Source organism: Martes martes (assembly GCF_963455335.1).
Source record: "Martes martes genome assembly, chromosome: 7".
Taxonomy (NCBI): Eukaryota; Metazoa; Chordata; class Mammalia; order Carnivora; family Mustelidae; genus Martes; species Martes martes.
The window spans coordinates 53,072,898-53,099,462 of record NC_137894.1 but is presented as its reverse complement, the minus strand read 5'-3'; the positions used below and the strand labels follow the sequence as shown (position 1 = coordinate 53,099,462).

The 26,565-nt window shown below is 41.5% G+C and overlaps 1 protein-coding gene across 1 annotated transcript in view; it reads right to left on the bottom strand.

Moving 5' to 3' along the window:
- The window catches only part of AVEN (apoptosis and caspase activation inhibitor), a 170,530-nt gene that overhangs the window by 123,580 nt on the left and 20,385 nt on the right, over positions 1 to 26,565 (bottom strand). Inside the window, exon 2 of the mRNA XM_080809902.1 lies at positions 6,869 to 7,046. Coding sequence (XP_080666028.1) covers positions 6,869 to 7,046 — 178 coding nt within the window. The remainder of the gene's footprint in view (positions 1 to 6,868; positions 7,047 to 26,565) is intronic.

Here is a 26,565-nt window from a genome sequence, read left to right as displayed (position 1 = left end):
AAGAGGTTTTCTTTTCCTGTTCAGCCTGAAGGGGGGGGGTGGGGGGGAGATCAAATATCATTATAATTAAAATCTACCCCCACCAAAATTAACTTTTCATAAAATAACACTGTAGAAAATATATAATAACTTGAAATGAAAATATGCATGGACAACTATGCTGACCAAACTGGAGGCTCATCGTTTTGTTTGTATTTGTTCCACTGAAAATAAACAGAGCTTACAGACTTGCACATAAAAGTTTTTTTTCACATGTTTATCTTCAATATTGCTCCAGTGCATTCTGCTCACACTGTAAACATTTTTTCTAACTCTGGTTGTCTGTGACTTCTTGAAAGAAATACATAGAGCATATGGCATGAATTCAATGACTCACCACTTGGGGGAGAAAACAAGTGGGTGGGGAGGGGCAGAAAACTGGCTTAAAGAGCTAACATCTCATGCCTGAACTTAAGTGAGAGTACAGTACCATTCTCAAAGCTGGTGAAACATAAGTTAGAACTGCAACAACACTGTTCAAAAAGAAAAGCTGTGGGCGCAACTGCTTCAGAGCCTTACAGAAAAAGTCCCAAAAAGATCTCGTCTGAGGACTCCCAATCCTACCAGCAAAAGTATGACTTCAAACAAACTAGTCCCCTCTTCCTTTATCCTCCACTTAGAAAAATAAGATGCCACTACCCACGACCAGAGACCAAAACAACACAGGCAGCGCCTACATGATGAAGGCCTCAGGGTGCCAAAAAGGACTGCCTCTTCCAAAATGTTCCCCATGGTCTATAAGTGTAACTGAAATCCTATCATGAGAAATCCATTTTCAGGCTTTCCTTGTCTAGAGCGACACATAAAAGAATAGGTAAGATACAATTTAAGTTAATTTTTTTTATTTTATTTTAGTTATTTGTCAAAGGTGGGGGTAGCAAAAGCAGGGGGAGACTCAGGCAGAGGGAGAAGCAGGCTCCCTGCCAAGCAAGGAGCCTGATGCGGGACTCAATCCCATGACCCCGAGATCATGACCCAAGCCAAAGGCAGATGCCCAACCAACAGAGCCAGCTAGGCGTCCAAAGAATATTCAACAAACATAAATAAACATCATCCAGGTCAAGAAATAGATAGCTGTTAACATCACAGAAGTCCTCCAACCCTGACACCTGCTACACGCCCCTCCCCAATCATTAGCCCTCACCTCTCCCCTAGAGGGGACAACAATCCTGAATTTTACCATAATTATTTCCTTGGTTTCCATTTTACCATTGCAAATACGGCTGCCTAAATAACACAGCTTACTATTTTCTTGCGTGTGAGCTTCAAGTAGAATCATACAGAGGTATTTTGTGGCTATGTAATGCTCCTTTTATTTTACAGTATGTTTGAGAGACTCAACCACGTATTAATGTACTCATTCCACTATGAATGGACATCTCAGTGGCTTTCACACGTGGTTCTTCTGACCAGCATCACTACACACACTCACACCTGTCTCCTGGCATAGATGTGCTAGAGCTTTCTAGAGTGTCTCCCAAGGGTCCAAGAGATGGACCTACGAATTTACTAAAAAATGACAGTACGATCTTCCTAAGTGAATACATACACATATGTACATATATGCCAACATACATACACACCAGCTGTGTGTGCAGTAGAAATTCCCTTTCAATTAATTACAATGTAAATCCTATGAGGAAAGTAACAAAATATTAAGCTAGATGTATTCTTACCAAAAGGTCCGTCCTCGTAATGGCATTTGAGAATTGGACCAGAGGTATACGTACCACACAGCTGATCCTAGGATATAAAATAATGCTTAAAGTCCAATCACCCTCTATCGTCTGTCTCCCTTCAGTACATTTGTTTAGCTAAGCTGTAATCATGATTAAATCCTACTCTCTACGCCTCTTTACTTGCACACAAAACAGCAGAGTGAAAGAGGGAACAACACCCTTCTTCTTACCTTGTGTCCATGAACACCAACTCTAGCAGGCCTCTAGTACCACCCAGCAACCCAGCCACAGTTTCCTATTTCATTCACTCTCCCACCATGTAGTCAACCATTCTTACCTTCTACTCTCTCACACTTCGAGTACCTCCTTGGTGACCCTCACTCACAGCATTCTTCTTTCACTAAGAAAACAGAAGCAATTAGAAGGGAACTCCCCCAAGGCCCTGTCGCATCAACCCCCTACCTGTATCCATGCCTCTATGTTCTGGCCTTTCCTCTGATTACAGTTCAACAACTGTCTGAGCCCCGAGCAATGGGCACTCCCATAGAGTGGGAACTCCAATAGAGTTTCCATCACCACATGTGGACCAAAGAACATAAATCCAGTCATTCTCACCTCTTCCCACATTATTTTTTGCCCTCTCTTCCAGACTGTTCTATCAACAAATAAACATGCAGTTATTTCCCATCTTTAAAAAACAGGTCTTGAAAAAAATTAATTAATTAAAATAAAAATAAAAAACAGGTCTTGACCCACTTCCCCCACCAGGCCATTGCTCTCCTTCTGATAATAACAAAACTCCTTAAAATTAGGAGGTATTATTCTTGCTGTCTCCAATGTCTCTCCTCCCATATTCTTTTTTAATTCAAGAATGAATTTAACCCACCACTAACAAAACTACCCTTGCTGGGGCACCTGGGTGGCTCGGTGGGTTAAAGCCTCTGCCTTCGGCTCAGGTCATGATCCCGGGGTCCTGGGATTGAGTCCCTCGTTGGGCTCTCTGCTCAGCAGGGAGCCTGCTTCCCTTCCTCTCTCTGCCTGCCTCCCTGTCTACTCAAATAAATAAATAAAATCTTAAAAAAAAAAAAAAAACTACTCTTGCCAAAATCACTGGTAACCCCAAGTTGTTAAAGTCAAGTGTCAATTTCTAGATGTCATCAAGTGCATTTGACACAGATCCCTCCTTTCAGGAAATACTTAAAGATACCAGTTTCCTGGTTTTTCCTCCAGCCGCTCACACTCAGTCTCCTTTTGCTGGTTCCTTCTCATCTCCCTAAGCTCTATATACACTGTGCTGCCCAGTGCTCAGAACTTTTCTACTAAAAACTCCCCGGTCATCTCACACAGTCTCGTGACTCTAAGTATCACCTACAGGCTGCCAGCCCCCAGATGTGTATCTCCAGGCCAGACCTGGATCCCGCACCCCAGAGGTCTTCATCCGGCAACCTGCGGGCTATTTCCTATTGGATGCTATGCTGGGGCTCTTGCATTTGCCCCTCCAGATTCACCCTCCTCCTTCCTCCTCCCTATTCTGCCCTAAGAGGCTGATCTATATGGATGACAGCAACAGGCTCTGTTTGCCTTCTGGCTGCTAGTAGGTTAGGATTCTGGGAAGCCCTGGCAGGAGAACAAAGGGGGGAAAAATATAAGACCACAGTATTTATTCACCTGTCTCCCTCCCTGGAGAGTCACCTTCACTGGCTAGATCTCTGGAGCAAAGATGATTGATTCATCCTCTCAAGGTCAACTGCCCTATAAGAATCTCTCCCCCAGAGTTTCAGTGATGAGGGATAATATCTCTGCTGTTGCCTTTCCTCCCAATGTTCTACGATCTATGCGCACGCCCCACATCCCTCCCATACTTGTGTAAATGATGCCTTTGTTAAAAGTTCCTTCTAAATATATTGAGGGTGCCATCTAGGTCCTACAGGAACTCTGACTGACACAGATGTCCAACTGGCATCTCAATGATAACACATGCAAAACTGAGCACCTCCCATGGTCTTACCTATCTCAATCAATGGCAGCTCCCTTTCTGTAGTTCTCAGGCCAAGAACCTGGCATCGTCCTCATACATCTTTTTTACCTCATACCCCACATCCTCAAGCCCTGTATGCTCTTCCCTCAAAATAGATCCAGAACCCAGCCATATCTCACCAGCTCCATGGCCACCACCCTGGCCACAGCCACCATCCCTACTTGTTTGGGTTGTTGCAATAGCCTTCCAGCTGGTTTACCAACACAGCAGCCAGAGAGGTCCTGTTAAGTATAAGCCATATCACACTTCTCTTCAAAACCCTCTCATAGCTGCTCATCTCAGAGTAAAAGCCAACATCTTTAATAATGATCTACAAGCCTCCCCGTGATCTGACCCCATATGCCTCTCTGACCTCATCACCTACTTGTTTACTTTGTTCCAGTCATGCTGGCCTCCCTTGCTATTCTCTATACTCCTGTCACCAAGCCTTTGAACTTGGCCTATAACACTCCTCCCACAGATATCTTCAATGCTTCCTCACTCACCTTCCTCAGGCCTTTATTCAAATGTCATCTCAATAAGACTTTCTCTGGCCACTCTTTCTAAAATTATAATAGCCTCTCCTCATTTCATCTCGATCTCAAGCAATTATCACCATTTAGCATCTTACATACTTGCTTTTCTTTAATGTGTCTCCACCCTTTAGAATGTCCACTCAAGGAGGTGCATGTTTTGGTCGTCTCTGTTTTTTGCCATATGCTCAATCTCTAAAAAATGGTATCTGGAAGTAGCGGATACTCAAATAATTGTTTAATGAACCACAACTAGACACCATTCAGTCAGACGGCAACAGTTAAAAAGTCTAACAGTACTACATATCACCAAAGATAGCGAACACTAAGAATCCTAGCTCATCTCCACTTTGGAGAGCCATCCGGCTAGATCTAGAAAATTTTATGATGTGCACATCTAACAAACTAGCAATGTACTTTTCTGGACTATGTATTTATTTATACAGATGAATATGGTATACTAGAAGTCCGTGACTCCAAGAGGTATAGTCAGACTAGCTGGAGAATATTAATATTTTAGGATCAGAGAAGGAAGTCCATCCCTCAAAAGCAAACTAATACAGTCCTGCTCCTACAATGAAGAGAGCATGGTAGCTCTTCTCGGGCATAGGACATGGTGAAAAGAAAATGATCAATCACCAGCAGAATGGGGGGGGGGGGGAACAAAGCACATATCAGAAGATGTGACAATTGTGATCACCCAAAAAACCAATCACAGATAAGTCACCTGGGAAGAAATCAGTAAGCAAAAACAGACTACAGCAAAGACATATGAGACCCGAATCATGTTGGGTTTTAAATTGTAAATAAAATGCTAACATAAATAACCAGAATAGTACGCCACTGGGCATAAATGCTATGTCAGACTCAAATTTTGCATTGCCTTCAAACATTCATGCAGGATCTCTGACAGGCCAGACACGGTCCTAGTATGGACTATACATTTGGTTCAACTAAAACCAGGTAGTTCATGAGTTAACCTTATTGCACCTACTTCAAGTTTTCCCCACGTCCTTTCACAGAACAGCCAAGAGAAAGAGAAAATAAGCAGCTTACCTCTTACCTTTCTCCCACCTTGAAAGAAGCGCTAATAAGCCTGTAATTGGCCAAAATTCGGGTCACCAGAGGGTAGTACTCATCTGACCAGCAAGAAGATGAGTCATCAGTCCCTGAACAGTCCGTGAGTTCGATGCCCTCAGCAAACACCTCTTCTAAGAGGGTTACCGTGGGGGGTGGGGAAGGTGGGGGTGGCACAGAACGTAATGACACCAGGCTGACCTTGCTCTCCTGACTCACACTCACACACTCTCTCCACTTACAATTCTCTTTCTCCTCAAAGGGTTTAATTAAGTCGGAAGATAATTCATCACTTTAGGATTCTTAGTCTGGTACAGGCATTCAAAAATATAGGCAGAGGAGAAAAAAGACAGGTTGAACACAACAGCAACATAAAAGTCGGGAGGAAGAGGGAATTTAAAGCAAACTGTCTGAAAATCTTCATTTTATTTCTCTGCTTCTTACCTCCTCATCCTTTAAGTTTTTTTTTGACCTGGTAATATTTTGTTGTTGAGGTCATTGTGGACTCTCATAACACTTGTAGTAACAATACAGAGAGCTCTCCCGCACTTGACCCAGTTTCCCTAATGATAACACTGTGCAAAACTATAGTACAATATCACAACCAGAATATCGACATACTGATACTGATATAACCCAATGTTGTTCAGATTTTCCCAGTCTTATTTGTACTTACTTGTGTGTATGTCTTAAGTTCTAGACAATTTTATCACTTGTGTAGGTTTGTGTATCTACCACCACAATCGAGAAAATGATCAGTATCAGCACTAGAAGGACACCTCATGATACCTTCTTATAACCACATCCACCAAACCCATCCCTAACCCCTGAAAACCACTAATCCATCCGCCATTCATTCTTTCAACCCTCATGCCATACCCTAGTAGAGAGCAGTCGTCTGTACAACCAGCCCTGTTCCATTCTCCTCTCACTATACTCCTACTCTCCAGCCTCACACAGCTGCCCACTCAGGGTGGATTCTGTCTTCAAAAAGAGCTGGCCAGAGGAGGAAAGGGTGTGGCACCTTACTGATAGAGAAAACCGTCTAAAAGCACAACAGAAGGGTTTTCACATTCTGGTACACAGGTCTCTTCTATGTGCATATCCACTAATATGCATATTCCTGGTTATAAAAGAGGAAAGAACACATATTCTAGAAGCTTCGTAAAGCTTTGTATAAACATAAGTATTGATTCCTATGAAATCAAGGAAAAGACTTCTATTTTCAGACTACCCAATTTAGAGGGGCATAGTGCAACATTTTTCACTTCCGTAAAGACTTTCATCCATTTCAACCAGGACTTAAGTCCTTCTACATCGGTACGTGGAATCCCTAGCTTCCACTTAAAGAAATATCTTTCTTCCTTACAAGCCATTAGATACGCTGTCCTTTACTCAAATTTAAAATCCAAAGGACAAAATGAACTGCTAGTTATTACAACGCAGTTTTAAAAGGAACATAAATAAAAGGTCTGTGGGACTTTCAGAGCACTAAAGCATGTGCCTGCGAATGGAATTCATACCTGCTGAGCTGAGGAGAACACTGAAGTCCGTCCCCCTCTGTGATTCTCCGCTTTCATTATTGACCTCTTTTTCAATATCTTGATATCGATCCCAGTTAGAGACTATCTTTCTTTTAGAATAATTTCCCTGTTCCTCATTCTCTTCTCCATAGGTCTCTGCATCACTGTCATCTTCAACCTGCAATCATTAGAGACAAATCAATACGCAAGCAGTGGAAATTTCGACCTCAGCAGCCTTAGCAGTAAAGTAAAACCAAACAAAAAAAAATAGTACACCAGTATCACGATGAAGAGCACATTGGTAGACCAAGCTCTCTGAGGATACTAAATAGTATTTCAAAAGGACCCCATTATATCAGAATGTACTTTCAGAGGAAGATTTTCCCTTAGCTTTGCAAAGGAAATCTGGCAAGTTCCTGCCAAAAATCTGTGTAACTGATAGGGCTAACATCTACCCCCGTGTATGCTTTTTCAGTAGCTGTTTCAGCTCAAACAATCAAGGCTATACGAGTCTTAAACTTAGAAGACTTTAGGATAGAAATCAGCCATTTTCAGGGGCACTCGGGTGGCCCAGTCAGTTGAGCGTCTGCCTTCAGCTCAGGTCACGATCTCAGGGTTCTGGGATCGAGTCCCACATCGGGCTCTCTGCTCAGCGGGGAATCTGCTTCTGTCTCTCCCTCTGTCCCTCCCCACCATTCATGCTCTCTCTAATAAAATCTTGAAAAAAAGAAAAAAAAAAAATCAACCATTTCAAAGCCAACCTACTTCCAGAAATCGGCACCACATAAATACCTCAGAAACAACCTGCACTCCCATAAATGAAGGGAAGGCAGGAATGAAATCTGACCTATATAAGTTTACATGTAAAATGACCAAGTTTGCTTGGAATTGGTAATGATTAAGGTTTTTGCCCGCTGGTGCAATGGGCTTTTTTAGTTACGGAAACGAAGTTAATCCTTTTTTTTTTTAAGATTTTATTTTTTATTTGACAGACAGAAATCACAAGTAGGCAGAGAGGCAGGCAGAGAGAGAGGAGGAAGCAGGCTCCCTGCTGAGCAGAGAGCCCGATGTGGGGCTCAATCCCAGGACCCTGAGATCATGACCTGAGCTGAAGGAAGAGGCTTTAATCCACTGAGCCACCCAGGCACCCCTGAAGTTAACCCTTTTTATGCCCAAGAATGTGGCTTGAGAAAACTGAACTGCTACATAACAAACTGAGGCATAAGTATATTATTTAAAGCAATTAAAGATAAATAAGCAAATAAAAATACATAAAATATTATAAGGAGGAAGAGGTGGGAGAGAACAGTTACGGAAGTTAACTAAATCCTCATCTTTCATTTCTGGAAGACAACAGGCTAAATATTGATTTGATACATTCAAAAAAATAAATTCACTGGAAATAAATCATTTCTAGATGTTGCACAAAAATTTGTTATACAGCTAATTTTTTCAATTTTAGGGATTAGTTTTTAAAAGTAAGTATTTTAAAAGTTTAAAAAAAGAAATCAACCATTTCAATTTACAGATTTTACAAACATGGTAAGTTTTATAAGTTTTTTTTTAAGTTTTATAAGTTTTAAATGGAACTCTGCTCAGATGCATTCAAGAGAACAGCTTCCAGTCTTGTGTATTAAAAGAGAACATGCAGAAAAATGCAGAAGGAAAAAAAAGATAAAGGGTCTAGTTTCTTCAACAAATCATTTGCAAGAGAAAAACTGCTGGGGGAGGAGAGAGAAACCTATAGATTGAAAGACCTTACTGGTCACATAACCATTTGTAATGTCAGGAACTTGCCTGAAATCGGATTCAGACAATATAACTACAGATAAAAATCACTTATGAGACAATCAGAGAAAGGTGAATGACTGGAGTCATTGACATTCAATACTGGAGTACTGAAGAAATACTATTATTTCACATATTTATTGTTTGGTGTGATACTATATCACGATTTTTTTAAATGTTCTTATTTTTTTGGAATAAATATTGAACCACTTATGAATGAAAAGATAGAACATGTGGGATTTCCTTCAAAATAGTGGGTGGAGAGGAAATAAACCAAGCATAATTGATAATCATATTATTCTACCTACTTTTCTATGTATTTGAAATTTTCCATAATAAAAAATTAAATCTCAAAAAGGAAGATGCATGTAGAATCTAAAGAAATATTTCAAAGAAGTATCCTAAAGGTTATAAAATCTTTATCAAGAGAAAAACTTGTGAAATATACTACAACAACCCATCTATAAAAGGACATGTTAGTCTAGACTTTACCAAAAAAAAAAAAAAAAAAAAAGTTTCTATTACCACAAAAATGGGACATGTGCATTTGAGAAATTGAGAGGACAAGACAGTAAAGAAATAAATAAAAACCTCACATTCCCATCACTTGAGAGTAGGAGCACCACTATTAACACCTTAGAAAGAGATCTGCTAGTATATGCACTATCTATATATTTACATAGACTTTTTTTTGTAACAAAAATTTTTTTCATCAAAATTCTGCATCTCTCCATCTCAGTTAATGGCATTTCATATAACTATCTGGACTATTTCCAAATTTGCCTGGCCCCAAAAATTTCCTTTAGGGCTGGTTTTATCCAAGCCAGTATTCTATTCAAGGCCATGCCCTTTAGTTCACTATTTGTCCCTAAGTCCCTTTGAATCTAGCACATTCTCTATTTTTATGACATTGATTTACTGAAGAGATCAGTACAGGTCGAGTGCAGAAGGACCCATCTTCTGTCTGGCTGCTTCCTGGTGGTACTTGTTCACAGGAAATAGTGGATTAAAAAAATATTTATCTAAAAATCTGAATGCCCAATGGAGTCAAGTTAAATATTTTTTGGCTAAAAAATATTTTCTCAACCAATATTTTTGGCTAAAATATATAAAAATATAAAAATATAAAAAATATTGGTTGAGAAGGTGAAAAATTATAAAAGATAAATTTTTCTATCTTTGTGACTGCGTACCTGATCTGTTGTTTAAATAATAAATACCAGCAACATTCTGAAGAAAATAGCTTCCTAACTGATGTGGACCTGGGGGGACAGAAGTAGAGCTGAAAATCCTAGCAGTGTTCAATCTGAGAAAATCCAATATTCCTTTGTTGGCCCACTGGGTAAACATAGTTCAGAGACTTCTCCAGTTAGTATAAAATTTCTTAACATTGTTGTAACACACGGTAAAAATGTAGCCTGGGCAGAGTGATTAGCTTGATGTGAAAAAGGATGATGGTCTGAAACACCTGAGCAGCTACTAACAGTGAAACAAGCACCAACATAGGAAGCAGGAGACCCGGGAAGAATGAATGGCCCTGCCCTCTCCATCATGTAATATTTACTAAGTGTTCATGATGGGCTGGGCCTCACACCACTGAATGACCCACTAATCCCCAACCTAGAAGAATCACTGAAAGACAATCTCATTACTCCCACCCAACTGCAGAGATGAGAAAAGCTGCCATTAGCCTCTCTCACAAGAGGATAGTAAAAAGTAATCAAGTGTAGAAGACATTTGATGTAAATTAGAGAAAGGGGTATCTTAAAAACTCCTAGTGATTTTACATGTGGTTCATTTTGCAAAGATCTGGGAAAAAATACGCAAAGTCCCAAAATAGAAAGAATAGAACAAATAAGGAAAATACTCAAGAAAGCTATGTGAAAACCACAAAGGCATCACTATTATGTTAACAACATCATTAAATATTAGTATGCTAATTTACATACTGAAAAATATAATATACTGATGGAAAAAGTTAAAGAAGATACAAACTTAAAGACAGCTGCACTCACAGATTAAAAGAATATTGTTAAAGGGCGCCTGCGTGGCTCAGTCAATTAAGCAACTGACTCTTGATTTCAGCTCAGGTCATGACCTCAGGGTCATGAGATCAATCCCTGCATCAGGTTCTGTTCTGAGCTGGAACGTGCTTAAGATGCCCTCTCCCGGGACGCCTGGGTGGCTCAGTTGGTTAAGCGGCTGCCTTCGGCTCGGGTCATGATCCCAGCATCCTGGGATCGAGTCCCACATCGGGCTCCTTGCTCGGCGGAGGGGAGCCTGCTTCTCTGTCTGCCTCTGCCTACCACTCTCTGCCTGTGCTCACTCGCTCTCTCTAACAACAAATAAATAAAATTAAATTAAAAGAGAGGTTAAAAAAAAAATGCCCTCTCCCTCCCATTCATGTTTTCTCTCCCTCTCACTCTATCTCTCTCCAAAAAAATATATATTGTTAAAATATCTACAACTAGGGGCTCAGTTGGTTAAGTGTCTGCCTTGGTACAGGTCATGATCCTGGGGCCAAGCCCCACACCGAGCCTGCTTCTCCATCTCCCTCTGTGCCTCCCCCTCTCCCCACTCATGCAAATGCTCATGTGTGTACTCTCTCATAAATAAGTAAAATATTTTTAAAAAACTTATAACCTCAAAGCAATCTACAGATTCAATGCAATCCCTACCAAAATTCCAATGGCATTTTCCACAGAAAAAAAAACCAACCTAAAAATTTGTATGGAGCCACAAAAGACCCTGCAAAGCCAAAGCAAGCTTAAGAAAGAAAAACAAAGCTAGAGGCATCATGCTTCCTGATAGCAAACTATATTACAAAGCTATAGTAATCAAAACTGTATGGCAATGGCATAAAAATAGACACATCAATGGAACAGAACAGACAGCCCTGAAATAAACCCACACATTTAGGTTCATTTAGGACAAAGGGTACACCATGGGGAGAGGACAGTCTCTTCAATAAGTGGCACTAGAAAACTGGATAGCCACTTGGAAAAGAATGAAACTGGACCACTATCTCACAGCATACACAAAAGTTAACTCAAAATGGATTAAATACTTGAGTGTAAGACCTGAAACCATAAAAATTCTAGTGGAAGAACGTAGGGGGTAAGCTCCTTGACATCAGCCTTGGCAATTTTTTGGATTTGACAGCAAAGCAAAGGCAACTAAAAAATAATAAACCAGTGAGACTACATCAGACTAGGAAGCCTCCTTACAGCAAAGGAAACCATCAACAAAATGAAAAGGTATCTTCATCACTCATCATCATAGAAATGCAAATCAAAACCACAATGAGATGTCACCTCACACTTGTCAAAATGGCTAAAATCAAAAACACAAGAAGCAGCGACTATTGGTGAGGATGCAGAGAAGGAGGAGCCCTTGCGCACTGTTGGTGGGGATGCAAACTGGTACAGCGACTCTGAGAAACAGCAGAGGTTCCTCAAAAAAATAAAAATAGTTACTCTACTATCCAGCAATCGCACTATTGGGTATTTACCCAAAAAATATAAGAACACTAATTCAAAGGGATACACACACCCTTACCTTTACTGCAGCATAATTTGCAACAGCCAAATTATGAAAGCAGCGTAAGTGTCGATTAGTAGCTGAATGGATAAAGAAGATGTGAAGTAGATAAAATGGTTTTTTTTAAGATTTTATTTATTTATTTGACAGATCACAAGTATGCAGAGAGGCAGGCAGAGAGAGAGGAGGAAGCAGGCTCCCCGCTGAGCAGAAAGCCCGATGCGGGGCTCAATCCCAGGACCCTGGGACCATGACCTGAGCCGAAGGCAGAGGTTTTAACCCACTGAGCCACCCAGGCGCCCCAATAAAATGGATTATTACTCAGCCATAAAAAAGCATGAAATCTTGCCATTTGTGGCAATACAGATGGAGAGTATTATGCTAAATAAGTCAGTAAGAGCAAGACAATTCCCGTATGATTTCACTCATGTGGAATTTAAGATACAAAATAAATGAACAAAGGAGAAAGATGAGAGAGAGGAAAACCAAGAAACAGACTCTTCACTAGAGAGAACAGAATGATGGCTACCAGAGGGGAGGTGGGTGGGGGATGGGGGAAATGGATGATGGGGATTAAGAATACATTTGTCCTGATGAGCACTGAGTCATGTACAGAATTGTTGAATCACTGTACTGCACACCTGAAACTAATATAACAGTATGTTAACCATACTGGAATTAAGATAAAAAACTTAATTTTAAAAAATGAAAAGGCAGGGGTGCCTGGGTGGCTCAGTGGGTTGAGCCTCTGCCTTCGGCTCGGGTCATGATCTCAGGGTCCTGGGATCGAGCCCCGCATCGGGCTCTCTGCTCAGCTGAGGGCCTGCTTCCCTTCCTCTCTCTCTGCCTGCCTCTCTGCCTATTTGTGATCTCTGTCAAATAAATAAAATCTTTAAAAAAAAAATGAAAAGGCAACTTCTAGGAGAAAATATTAGCAAATCATATCTGATACGGCCCCTTCTCCCATAATGGATTTTAAAAAGCAATTTAAAACAATATGTGCATAATTCTATTTCCATATGTTATGGGCCCAACAAAACATTTGCCAATAACAGCACAAAGGAGGTGGGTGGGCACTGAACTGCCCTGCACTAAGGGAAGGACTCAGTACAGGAACTCAAACACATAAACACACAAACAAAACTAGGAATAGGAAATAAGAAGGCTAGTATAACAAAAGCAATAAACACATGCTTATTCTTCTTTCCTCTCTTATTCTTTGAAAGATAAGATTATATAAGGTAATAATGGTAACCCTGTATTATTGGCTTTTGTAACCTCTAGCTGGAATCTGTGTAACGATAATACCACAAAGAGGGGCATGGGGACTAGAGCTATGAGTAATGTCCCTGTACCTCACTAAGCTAGCCCAGATCTGAAGCAGATTCTGATAAGTTAAAATGTATATAGTAGGACCCCAGAGCAAGCACTAAGGAAATGACTAAAAAAACAAAACCAAAACAATTAAAGGGAATTTAAATGTTACATTAAAAATATGTATGCAAAAGAAACCGCAAAGGAGAAACAGAAGAACAAAATCTACGTGAGACATACGGGAAACAAAAAATAAGGCCCAGACATAAATATCCGACCATGTCAATGGCGACATTATATGTGAATAGATTCAACAATCCAGTCAAAAGGCAGGGACTAGCGAAATGGAGGTTTTTAGATCCAACTATATGCAGTCTACAGGAGACACATTCAAAGACAAATATTATAATAAAGTCCTGAAAGGCAAAAGACACTGTATGCAAATAGTTCGTAAAAAAGAGCCAGAGTGCCTAGGCAAGTATCAGAAAAAATGACCTTCAAAGCAAAAATTATTATGAAACAAAGAAGAACATTACGCAATAATAAAGGGGTCGGTTTAGCACAAAGATGTGACGACGTAACATACGCTTCCAATAACCGAGCCCCACAATATATGCAGCAAACACTGACAGAACTGAAGGGGAGATTGTTCAACAGTAGTAGATGGTGTGTCAGCACCCCGCCTTCAGTGATGGAGACCAACTAGACCAACTAGACACAGGCACCACAGAACCAATAAAAAGATTTGCCCACCACAGGCATACTGCTATTTAATCTACAATAGTAGTTTACATGAAATTACAAACTGCTTAATTTAACTGGCCAGTCTATGAACAGTATGTTTGGGCAACACTGTTTTTTAAATCTCCTCTTACCTTTTCTTTCAAAAGAGCAACCATCTGCCAAGAGTATTTAAAGATTATCTTTATCCTGAAGAGCCCTCAGATAAGCCAATAAAACTTGGGAAGTTACTAGTAGCACCTAACAACTAAATAAGAGCCTATGTAAAGCCTTTAAAACTCAAAAACCTAACTTTTCAAGGTCCTTGGTTAATTTCTGTTGGAGTAGAGGGGCATGGAAATGGGTTTTCCTGCTTTGAACCTAACTAAAAGGAGGTCAGAAAACAGTCAATCTCACATTTTTCAACAGCCTCCTGTGTTCCTCACAAAATGTAATTGCACCATAAATGGGGACAGGTGGGATAGAAAGAAAGGCAAGAGGACACATTTAAGGAAACCTTCCAACAGAAAGTCACTGGGAACTAATTTCAATAATCAGGTAATAATGTCAAATATATCCAACCCAAAGTGTTACAACATGTGAAATTGGAAAATTACATTAATTCACCTTACCCTTAATATTTTTTAACTTTTTTATTTTTATTTGTTAACAAGCTTTAAAATAGATCATTACTTAACAGTCTAATTGCCAACTTTTATATTTGTAACCCTAATTGGGTTTTTTATCGGTAGCAGCTGACACTGCACTACTTTAAAAAATTCTTTTTAATTACAGAAAAAATTATAAACCATCATAATTAAAGAGTTCAATGACAGTTTTTGGTATTAGAAAAGTGTGCTAGCCCTGCACCCCAATGTTTCTAGCAGCAAGGCCAACAATAGCCAAACTATGGAAAGAGTCCAGATGTCCATCAACAGATGACAAGTGAATGGATAAAGAAGATGTGGTATATATATAAAATGGAGTATTTTACAGCCATCCAAAAAATGAAATCTTGGCGTTTGCAATGACATGGATAGAACTAGAGGGTATTATGCTAAGCGAAATAAGTCAGTCAAAGAAAGACAATTATCGTATGATCTCGCTGATATGTGGAATTTAAGAAACAAGGCAGAGGATCAGAGAAAAAGAGGAAAAAATAAAACAAGATGAAACCTGAGAGGGAAACAAACCGTAAGAGACTCTTAATCATAGGAAACAAACTGAGAGTTGTTCAACAGGAGACGGTGGAGGGATGGGGTAACTGAGTGATGGACACTAAGGAGGGCACGTGATGTAATGAGCACTAGGGCTTATATAAGACTGATGAATCACAGACCTATACCTCTGAAACCAGTAATACACCATATGTTAATTTAAAAAAATAAGTATGCTAGCAAAAATAATTGTTATGCAGCATTTCAAGAAGCTAAATTTCTATTAAAAATTGAATGAAAATATTTACATATACACTATATACCTAATATACAGATAAACTAATAAGGAGGTTTCCATTTGCCATTGTGTATTAAGTAAAATATACATTAGAACATGAGCACATTTGAAATGCAATACACGGCATATATAGCTACATTATCTACTGAGCCCAGAACAATGTACACAGTATTTGAGCTGCAAAATACTCTAGCCAGCAGGAATGGGAAGAAAGTGGTCCAAATCATCCTCAAATTCAGATGTTTCTCTAGAAGAGAATTATCTACATCTTCTTTTCTTGTCCCTCCTTGTGATCGGTATATGGGAAAGAAGAGGGGGCAGAGAAAATGGTACCCCAGTCCTCAAAATAGCTGCCCAATGATACTTCTGCCAGACCTCTTCACTCATCCCCCCATCCTCATCTTGCTTTTTTTTTTTTTAAGTTTATTTAAGTAATACTCTACATCAAACATGAGGCTTGAACTCAGGACCCAAGATCAAGAGTCACATGCTCTCAATTGAACCAGCCAGGAGCCCCTCCAGTCCTTATCTTTCTTTCTCCAAGTCCTTTTATCTTTCTCATCTGTGTTATTTTGTTTCTGAGAGTTGGCTAAATAGAGAAGGCACTGAAAGGTAATTACCATTGGCTGGCAGTCCATACAGGAACTAGCATATGAGATATCTTATTGTGAAGACCTTAAGAGTTATTACATCTTAAGAGTTTATGCTTCCAGGGCGCCTGGGTGGCTCAGTGGGTTAAGCCTCTGCCTTCAGCTCAGGTCATGATCCCAGGGTCCTGGGATCAAGCCACACATCGGGCTCCCTGCTCAGCAGGGAGCCTGCTTCCCTTCCTCTCTCTCTGCCTGCCTCTCTCCCTACTTGTGATCTCTGTCTGTCAAATAAATAAATAAAATCTTTAAAAAAAAAAAAGAGTTTATACTTCCATAATTCCATAAAGGTAGTTTGGAAATCAGACTGCAATAATTTTCATAGGACTAAATGGTGATTTCACACTACACTTTGTGGAACTCCTTTTAGGAGGTCCTTGTGCAAAAGAGGGGTAAGTGGCAATAGAATCAGCCTCATTTTATCTGCTTTACAACGTGAACTTCTTGTAAGAATTCAGGCTAAACAAGGTTTTGTTTGTGTGTGTGTGTGTGTGTGTGTGTGTGTGTGTGTGTGTGTGTTTTAAGATTTATTTATTTATTTATTTATATGAGGGGTGGAGTGGCAGAAGGAGACCGAGAAAATCCCAGCAGACTCCCCACTGAGCCCAACACAGGGTTGATCAGACAACCCTGAGATCATGACCTAAGCTGAAACCAAGAGTCCAAGAGCCACCTAGGCACCCCCAGACTAAAAAAAAGGTTTTAAAAACTACTAAATTAGGGCTGCCTGGGTGGCTCAGTCAGTTAAGCCTCTGCTTTCAGCTCAGGTCATGATCTCAGGGTCCTGGGATCCAATCAAGCCCGGCACTGGGCTCCCTGCTCAGCAGTGAGCCTGCTTCTCCCTCTTCTGCTGCTCCCTCTGCCTGTGCACTTGCTCTCTCTCCTTCCCTACCTCCCTCTCTCTGTCAAATAAATAAATAAAATATTTTTTAAAAACTACCAAATTAATCAAACTTGCAAGTCCCGACCTCCAGGGAAAATTCTATGAATTAGGTTAACGTCAACAACTTTTCGAGTAAAGAAGGCACTAAGTGGAACTATAAAGACCATCTGCTTCTTGGTGTGGTTCTGATGTAGAAAAAAGTCAGCATTTTGCTTGGTGAGTCCACTGACACACACAATAGAGACACACACCATAAGGACTGCAAGCAAAAACTTTTCTTAGCTCATCATTTAAAGATTTTATATATTCAAAAATATCAACCTTGATAGGAGGGCTGCACCTAGACACTGAGCATATTCCTGGGCGAGCTCAGTGTACACCCCTCACTCACCTTGAGCACAGCTGTCGACAGGTCGCTTTCTCCTAAGGGGGCAGGTGATGGGTCATGTGCTCGTGCCTTTACTTCCTCTTCCCCAGGGTTGCCATGCATGGACTTAGTGGCCAGATTTCCTTTCACGGTCACAGTTAAATTTCCACTCCTTTTATCCACCAGCACAGGACTGGTTTCCTTGGTTACTGAGGTTTTAATATCATCACCTTCCACTTTCCAGAAAACTCACAGACCATGAAATAGCTGGTTTTTTTTTTTTTTAATCTAGCCAACTTTAAGACACTCCCCAAACTCTCAAGTCAACAGCAGGAGAGAGGTTAATTAACAGGGAAACAATTACTGAACTAGAAGGAACCCTCTGCCCTCAGGTGAGGTCATGTGGAAATACAGGGGGCCAGTTGACCCTATGCCTGAACCCAGGATGAGGTCTCCCACCCAAATTAACCATATCGCATCCTTCCTAAGCACAGACTTCCAATTCCTTAAACATTACTCTCTGTTCTACATTTCTTAAATGCCCCACAACCTCTTTGAGTTGTTATAATCAAAATGAACTCACTAGGAGTGACAAGGCCATTGCCGCTGCCTCTGCACCACAAATTCTGAAAATAAAATTAAGATTAAAAAGCACCTGTATTTTTAGTTCCTTCTCCGGACACATTTCTTTCTTTAAATATAACTTTAAATGGCACTTATCTTCCATCTGTCTGTCCTACAGTATATCTGAAGAGGGCTGCTTTTGTTCCTTGCAAACATTCCAACACTACTGCCAACATTCCTCCAACAACTAATTTTTTTGAAGATTTTTTTCATTTATGTATTTGACACAGAGAGAAAGAGAGAGAGTGTGTAAGCAGGGGGAGTGGCAGGCAAAAGGAAAAGCAGACTCCCCGCTGAGCAGGGAGCCTAACTTGGGACTCCATCCCAGGACCCTGAGATCATGACCTGAACTGAAGGCAGATGCTTAACCAGCTGAGCCACCCAGGCATCCGTCAACAACTATTTAAGTAGTTAAGGAGTGACAGTCACCAGTTCAGGCACTGAGAGTAGAAAAACAAATCAGACAAGGTCTTGCACCTTAAGAACCCAGAGTCCTATGAAGAAATCAGAGAAGCAAACATATACTTAAAGAAGCGCCATATGTGTGCATGTGCATTCCTAAGATGTTACAGGAGCACCGAAATAGCACCAGCAATGGAGGAGACAGAGATGGACGAGAGCTTCAGGACTAGCCTTGTGAGCCAGGGAGAAGGAGGAGGAAGGCATTTCAGGTTGAGGGAACCATATAATTCAGCTCCAGCTGAATTTAGCTGTGGGCATGTGGCCTGAGAGGAATCCAATGAAATCAGCACCTGCTATCTCCCGCTGGAAAGCAGTTCCCAGGTTCCAAGAGATTTAGCAAAGAAGATGCTTGTAACCAAGGGATAACAGCTGTTAAAACAAAACCCAGGGAGGTCAATGGGAAGATGTAATGGTAGCGGCACGGTTTTTTAGCCAAATGCCCCACAGAAACCACACAGAGCCAGTAGGATAGCATGATCAAAACTCCATGGAACACTTCCATTCGAACCTGGTAGTAAGCTCTCTCCGCAAAGCCCCAAGCATGGGCAGGTAGGAGCAAGTCAACAGCCACAAGTCCTGCATGGTACCCATGCCTGAGAGAGGAAGCAGAGGGAGTCATGGGGACTCAGGGGGACGTCTGACAGACCTGAGCACCCCTAAACAAACAACGGGCACTCATGAGGAAGTGTGCAGGCCCACTGAGAACAGCAGCCGGGAATGTCGGGTCTTAGGCACACTGATAGCTATGGGGTACAAGGAGTTCACAGAAAAGCCTGAAGGGGCCAAGTCACTCTGGGCCCCATGAGCTCTCGGCAGCAACTGGCAAAGCTTCTCGCAGGACCCAGCTCCACTCTGAAGAGAAATCACCACGGGTAGAATCCAAAGCTAGTGGAACAGAGTCTGGTATTGTTTTTCAGTAACAACCCACAGGGCTCCTCGCTTCGTCCTTCTCCTTCTCTGGGTTCCTATCTCGTCCTCATCGATGTGATTTTGTTTCAGAGAGTTTGATAAAAACAAGAGGCGTGAGAAAGTCATTCCCATTTGTTAGCAGAATCACGAATCTGGGCCAGAACCACTCTTCTGTCCATTCCCAGCTCCTCAGATGCCTCCACGCTCAGCATGGAGTTTGCTTGGAAGATTCCCGCTCTCTGCCCCTCCCCCCACTCAACAACTTGCTTTCTCTCTCTCTCAAATAAATAAATAAATCCAAAAAAAAAAAAAAAGTCCCTTCTCACCAGCTATTTTGGGACATTTTTCGCTTAAGATTTTTCCTGCAATGTTCCTGTTGCCATGTAGTTACCAATTTTAATAAGAGGTCATCATCAAGATAAGTGATTTCAGTAAGCCTTATTCAGAAATTCTAAAAGGACTGTTCATCAGACTGAACCAGCCAGTGTCCCTAGGGTCTCGTTTTTTTTAATGAGATCATCTAGCCTTCTCCAAGTCTCAAAATAGGCTTTGCCAGTAGACAATGTGCCCTCCTACCTTTAGAACAGAACTTCTTACTGACACCTTTGCAAGCTTGCTCTACGATACCAACCCATGGAGGCAAATTGAAAATTTGGTTAAAACAATCATTTGGTTTAAGCCCCAAGGCTTTAGAGATGAGATGAGGTTCAGAAAAGGACTTGCCCAAGGTCTCACTTCACAGCAGAAGCAGAATGACAACCTGCCTAGAATGCAACCCGGGGCTTTTGCCAACATGTCTCTTGACGGAGCAAAATCTTAGTAAAACAAGTCATTCTCTCTAATGTTAAGGCTCTTCATTTCTAAAGTCTTTATGAAGGTTCTATTCAAAACTCCTGACCACCAGCAGAAAAAAATGACAGTTTAAACGGTAAAGGAAGTATAGCAAGTCAGACGAGGATTCAAAAATCATCCTTTGATGTGTGAAGCCACTTTCCTTACATCAATGACACTATCTTGATCTTTCAAAACTCATTCTTGTTCAAAGACCTTATTTAATTTCAAGGAAGTCCTGGAAGATAGGTTAGGATCTTACACATAATTATATATACAAAGATGAAATACTGTTGAAATAGGTCACACACCCAGTCCAAACACTTAGCATCTACACAAGAGAGCAAATCTGACACAAAAGCTTATTCAACTTCAAACCATTCGGTCATTTAAAACAGCAAGGTTCACAGTGTGAAGAAATGGCTTGATAGTAAGAAGTCACTTATGTTAAAAGTAATAAATATGACCAAAGATGGGGAGTTGAGGGCCACACATAATCAGTAACAATAAAGAAAAGATACACAATTTGAAAAGACTTAAGCTTTTCCAAAAAGTACAGAAAGTACTTCAGAGCAAGACAAAAACAGAAGATGATGTCAATGGGTGACAAACTGGTAAAATGTAAAAGAAAAAAAAGGAACTGTACAAAACAGGTGTGATCTAAATCTACGCTTAATTAAAAGATTAATGTCACCATCTGGCAGAAAACCCTTCTCCCACCACCTCACAATTCAGTCAAATGGACTGCCAACCTCACTGCGCCTTCATTCCTGACAGATCGAAGCTACAGACATGCAGCTCGAAATCTGCGTGCCTTCAGGAAAGCTCCACATGTGCATCATTCGGGTCCCTTGGCTGAATGTCGGTCTTCTCTCTCCTTGTGAGGAAAAGCTCCAAGACTTACTAACCAGGTCAAATTTCAGGAGATACAAGACCCACTCTCCACACAACTTTTTTGTTGTCCTGTGTTTAGTCAGGGGCCAGACTCAAGGCCCGACGAGTACAAGCTGTTTGATTTGCCAGTTCACACTAGAGAACAATGGACCTACCAGAACTTTCTCCCTTCTAAGCACCTACCTCATGGGAGGCAGCCCACGGACACGGACCACGACAAGGAAGGACCCTGCTAGACCAACCATCTGTCAAGTCTTTCTCTGTGCACGTGGTTTACCGGACACCCCTGAAACAGGTCCTGTGCTTCCCCCTTCCCTAGCCTTCTACCAGCCGACACACCTCTTTTGAATGTATCCTCCTCTTCAGCTCCTCCCTGGTGAATAGAGTTGTATGCAATGCCTAACATTTCTCTTCTGTGGGCTGGCTGAATTTTTCTGGGTGTTGAAATCTTTGCTTTATCTTCAAGAGCACCTGCACATGACAACATGAACACGAAGAGAAAAGGACGGACGTGCAGCGCTCGTGCCACCAACCCCCTTCAACTAGAAGCCAATAGCAATCAAATGACAGCTCCTGCAAAAATTGTATTTAGAGACTTTGTGTGCAAATATTTTGTAGAAGGAATAAGGTGGCACTGTTTACGATGAAGAGAAGTGCATGTATGACACTTAAAACCTACTTCTGCCACACCACGCCTGACATTTGAAAGGCACTCGGCTGGCGTGCACTTCTTTCCTGGCTAAACTGTGTTCTCTCATTCCTCAGGCATCGGCTGAATGACATCCTTAGCTACGCACTAGCAAAAACTCCTTCCTTCTGATCCCCACTACTTTAGCCGCCAATATGGAGAAACAAGAAAAAGAAAATGCACTTTTCAGAGCAGACAGATTCGACAGACAATTTCCCCTATGAAAGGACAGAATACTATAATCTGCATTTTCCTTCTGCAGCTCTTTTCAAGTGTGACCTTTAGGAAGCTCTTCCAACATTGGGGAGGCCAAAACTTTAATTAAAAGAAAGGGCAGCAAAGACGCCTAAGCAAGGGAGAAAGCTTTTTACCTTGCATTAGAGAAAGGTGGATTTTCTCAAAGCTCCCATTCGCGAGGACAAAATGCAAATCCCAGGATCAGGATTATATCGAACACACAAGCTAAGGGCCTTGAAGCTGGACCACAATGAAGTGTACCTAAATAACCACAGGTTGGTAGAATTCCCTTGGGGTTGGCAATACTAACATCACCCGTGCCTTATCTTTTGTCCAAGTGTGAAACCATTTACCGCTCTTCATAGAAACTTAAAGCAACACTTCATTCCACCTTCTCAAGATCCCCAACAACAATGTCTAAGTACTCTTTTATGAAAGAGGTACAAATTAAACTCGGATATTGCTTTCTTCCAACAAGGAGGCCTGCGGATTGGAAATCATAATCAAAACCCTCAACAGGAATAAACGTGAAAAAGCTAAAGCCTATTAGGACACAAGCTCTAGCTGTGGCAGAATAAAAATGCTGTATATTCCTGTGACACACTTAGCACATCTGCCTCCAAAGAGCACCCCCAGTGGGATTTCTGCGGAGGCAACATTGACTAGAGTGAAGTAATTTGAAATTCAGAGTCCTTCCCTGAGAGTAAGACACTGTCATTACCACAATTTTGACAAGGAGAGAAGAAAAGAAACTGTCTGGAGCGTGAGAGATCATTAAGATAGTTCTGAGGGGGCGAGGTCTCAGAGACAGTCCCAGAGAATAAAAGGGACAGGAAGAGGGCCTTGGGAAACAGAGGGTCTGTCCTGAAGAAAATGTCACAGTCACCAGCCAGATAAACCTTGCTTCCTTCTACACAACCCCAAGGCCAGACTTCAGGCTTTAGCCCAGCAACTCGGTATATTAAGGAGTTAAAAAAAAAAAAAAAAAGAGGAAGGGAAATTCATTTTATTCTTCTATCTAATGGTCCCAAAGCCACTCACAAAGCAAAAGCAAGATTCTACAAAAACAGAGTCCTGAGCCACAGCAGTAGATTCAGTGAGCTCAAGGGCACATCTTTCTTGAAAAAAAGCACTCACAGATTTACAACTGACTAACAGACAAGTTTCTTCTCTTTCACCACCAAGGAGGACTGAGAACCTAACTTCCTCACTAACAAAGTATTTCAGGTAATAAATGATAGTCCTCTCGGCCTGGAAAACATGCCCTTTCAGGATCTGATGAAAATTATAACTAGATGGCTCTCCAATAATTATTCCCTTTTTTCCCCATTTACACAGGGTAAAATACAAAGTCCTAGGAGTTTAGACAAATGTAATCATGTAAGCACCACCATTGTCAAGATACAGAACAGTCCCATCAGCTGCAAATTTTCCATCGTGCTACCTCTCCAAGGCTTCTTTCACTTAAAGTCCATTCATTGTAAATCCATCTTTGCTGTTGTGAATAACAGTGGTGCGTGCCTTTTTGTTGCTACATTGTGGTGCCTTGTATGGACAGACCATAGGAGTATCCCATAAGAGCCTCCATTCACCATTCACCAATTACAGAATTGGGGCTGTTGCTTTTAGCAAGGGTTTAAAAAAAGAAGAAAAAAAAAAAAAACCCACAGTAAGTACTGACAAATGTTAAGTTTTCTTTTTTTTTTTTTTAATATATTTTATTTATTTATTTGTCAGAGAGAGATAGAGGGAGAGCGAGCGAGCAAAGGCAGACAGAGTGGCAGGCAGAGGCAGAGGGAGAAGCAGGCTCCCTGCTGAGCAAGGAGCCCGATGTGGGACTCGGTCCCAGGATGCTGGGATCATGACCCGAGCCGAAGGCAGCCGCTTAACCAACTGAGCCACCCAGGCGTCCCAAACGTTAAGTTTTCATTTCGTTTGAGTAAATAATACCCAAGAGTGGGATTGCCACATCACATAAGGGTATGTTTAAGTTGACAAAAAGCTGTTGGGATTTGGTACTGTCATTTTTGTACACCATTCTACTCGTCAGACAGCAATTTTTCTTGCGGTTTTAGTTTGCATTTCCCTAAGAACAAACGTTGCTGAGCATGTTGGTGCATTTGCCATCAATTTATCTTCTAGGTGAATTGTCTGTTTAAATCTTCTCCCCATTTTTTTAATGGATTGTTTCTTACTGGATTTCGAGAGTATTACATATTTTCTGGAGACAGGTCCTTTGTTGGATATGTGACTTGAAAATATTTCTCCCGGTCTGTGATTTTTATTTAGTAGAATTTATTCCTTAGAGTAGTTTGAGGTTCACAGCAAAACTGAGCGGAAAGTCCAGAGATCACCTATACACCCTCTGTGGCTTATCGTTTCATGGAAAAAAAATTTTTAATATTTTGGACTTTTCTTTTTGAGATCATGCTTTTGGTGCTATATCTAATAAGAGTTTTGCCTAACCCAAGATCACAAATACTTTCTCCCATGTTGTCTCCTAAAAGAACAGCTACCCTTCCATTCATTTCAAGACAGTTTAGCTGATGGAGCAGTTATCATAACAGCTTTAAAGTCTCTGATAATCTCACTGTCTAGATCATCCTGGAGTTGGCATTTGTTGACTGTGCTGTCTCAAGAACTGGTCACATTTTCCTGTAATATTGTGAAATGTTAAACGCAGAATAACATCCTAAATAGTGAAGCTGTGTCGACTCTGGGTCCTGTTACAAACCCTCTCGAGGGCATTAGGATTTTGTTTGTTCCTTTTTATCAGGCAATCAATCTGGTGAGGTTCAGACAGCAAGTTCTCCCTCCTCTGTGGGCCATGGTTCCATGGGCACTCCAGTCCTCAAGGCTTTTGCTACACTGCTTTGGGTCCATCTCCCTCCATGTGCAGCTTGGGGCGAATCCTAGCCTCAGGCCAATGCATACACACAGGACCCCATTCCAGCTCTTTCCTCTCTAGGAGTCTCCCAATCTACTGGCCCAAAGGTGGGATTTCTCTTGGAGTTCCAGCTGTCACGTGGCTAGCTGTCACGTGCCCCTCATGGGGCAAAGCAGAGATAGAAGAAACAGGGAAGTTGAAAGAGGCATCCTCTCATACTTCTTGGCCGGCAGGGGCCCCTTTGCCTGTTCCCCTAGCCAGAAAAACAGGATTTCGAAGGGCATTTGAGTTGCCAGCACCACCGGCCACTTAGCTCTCCAAGGGGTCTGCCTCCATGATTCAAAAGGAGGGGAAACCCCCTACACACTTTCCAGCCTACGTTTTCCCATTCTTCTGGCCAGAAAGATGGTATTTTTCTTGGATTTTAGCTCCCTCTGCACCACAGCTACAGCTCTGAGAGCCTGCGTTGGCTCACAGCCAGAGAAAAAAAAAAAAAGAAAAACAAGGAGAAATACACCCCATGGGTCCCCAACACAGGTGGCTTCTCCAGACTTGCACTCCCTTCCCAAATGCCATCTTGACTTTTCTGAGTCCTTGGGTCATCCATCTGCCCAGTCTGTCATTGCAGTCCCCGGGAGAAACAGGCTGTGGGGGGCTGACTTCACCTTGGTCACGTCCTCCGATGATTTTCCTGTTACGTGCTGAGGCAGCACCCCTCTTCCCACTTCACCTTCCAGCAGCTTCCATGGCTGAGCTGAGGCACTAGGCCACCTCTCTCACCTTCCACTTGAGGGTATTGCCAGCTCAGAGAAAACCCATCCTGGCTTCTCCTAAAGCCGGGATATTGAGTGCACATATTTTAAGCTCATCTTAGCTGTCACTATTGATGGCACACCCTTAAGAAAGACCGAGGGAAAGAAAAAAAAAATTACCCAACCTCTGGCACACCATCCTCTTCTAGTCCCCACGCTCCAAAAGCCCCAGTCTCCTGCCTTCCCTCCCTGTCGCACCAGGCTTACGAGGCCGGGTGGGTGGTTAACTGTTCACTGCAAGCAGTTGCTCGTTAGGCATGTTGCGAGTGACTAAGCAAAACGAACCTACACGTGTGCGGGCTGTTAAGGGCATCAAAGGAAGCAAGAGTGTGTTAGAGGCTTCTTTCTTTAGCAGACATTTAAACCCATTCTGGCTCTTCTCATTGATGACAAAAGAGAGGACTGCATCCAGAGAGGAGCCCAGAGCATGGATTTAGTTTCAGATGTATGGCCAAACCTGCCCTCCCTTCACTGCCTCGAGTTGTAATAGGAAAAGCATAAACCTGCTAACAGAAAAGGAATGTGAAGATTTCCAGAAAATTGGAAATGAGGCCATCTTAAACACAAAATCCATTATTCAGTTCCATAACATATCTACAAAGAGCCTCTACTCTGCCAGGCACTGTTTCATGCTCGTGG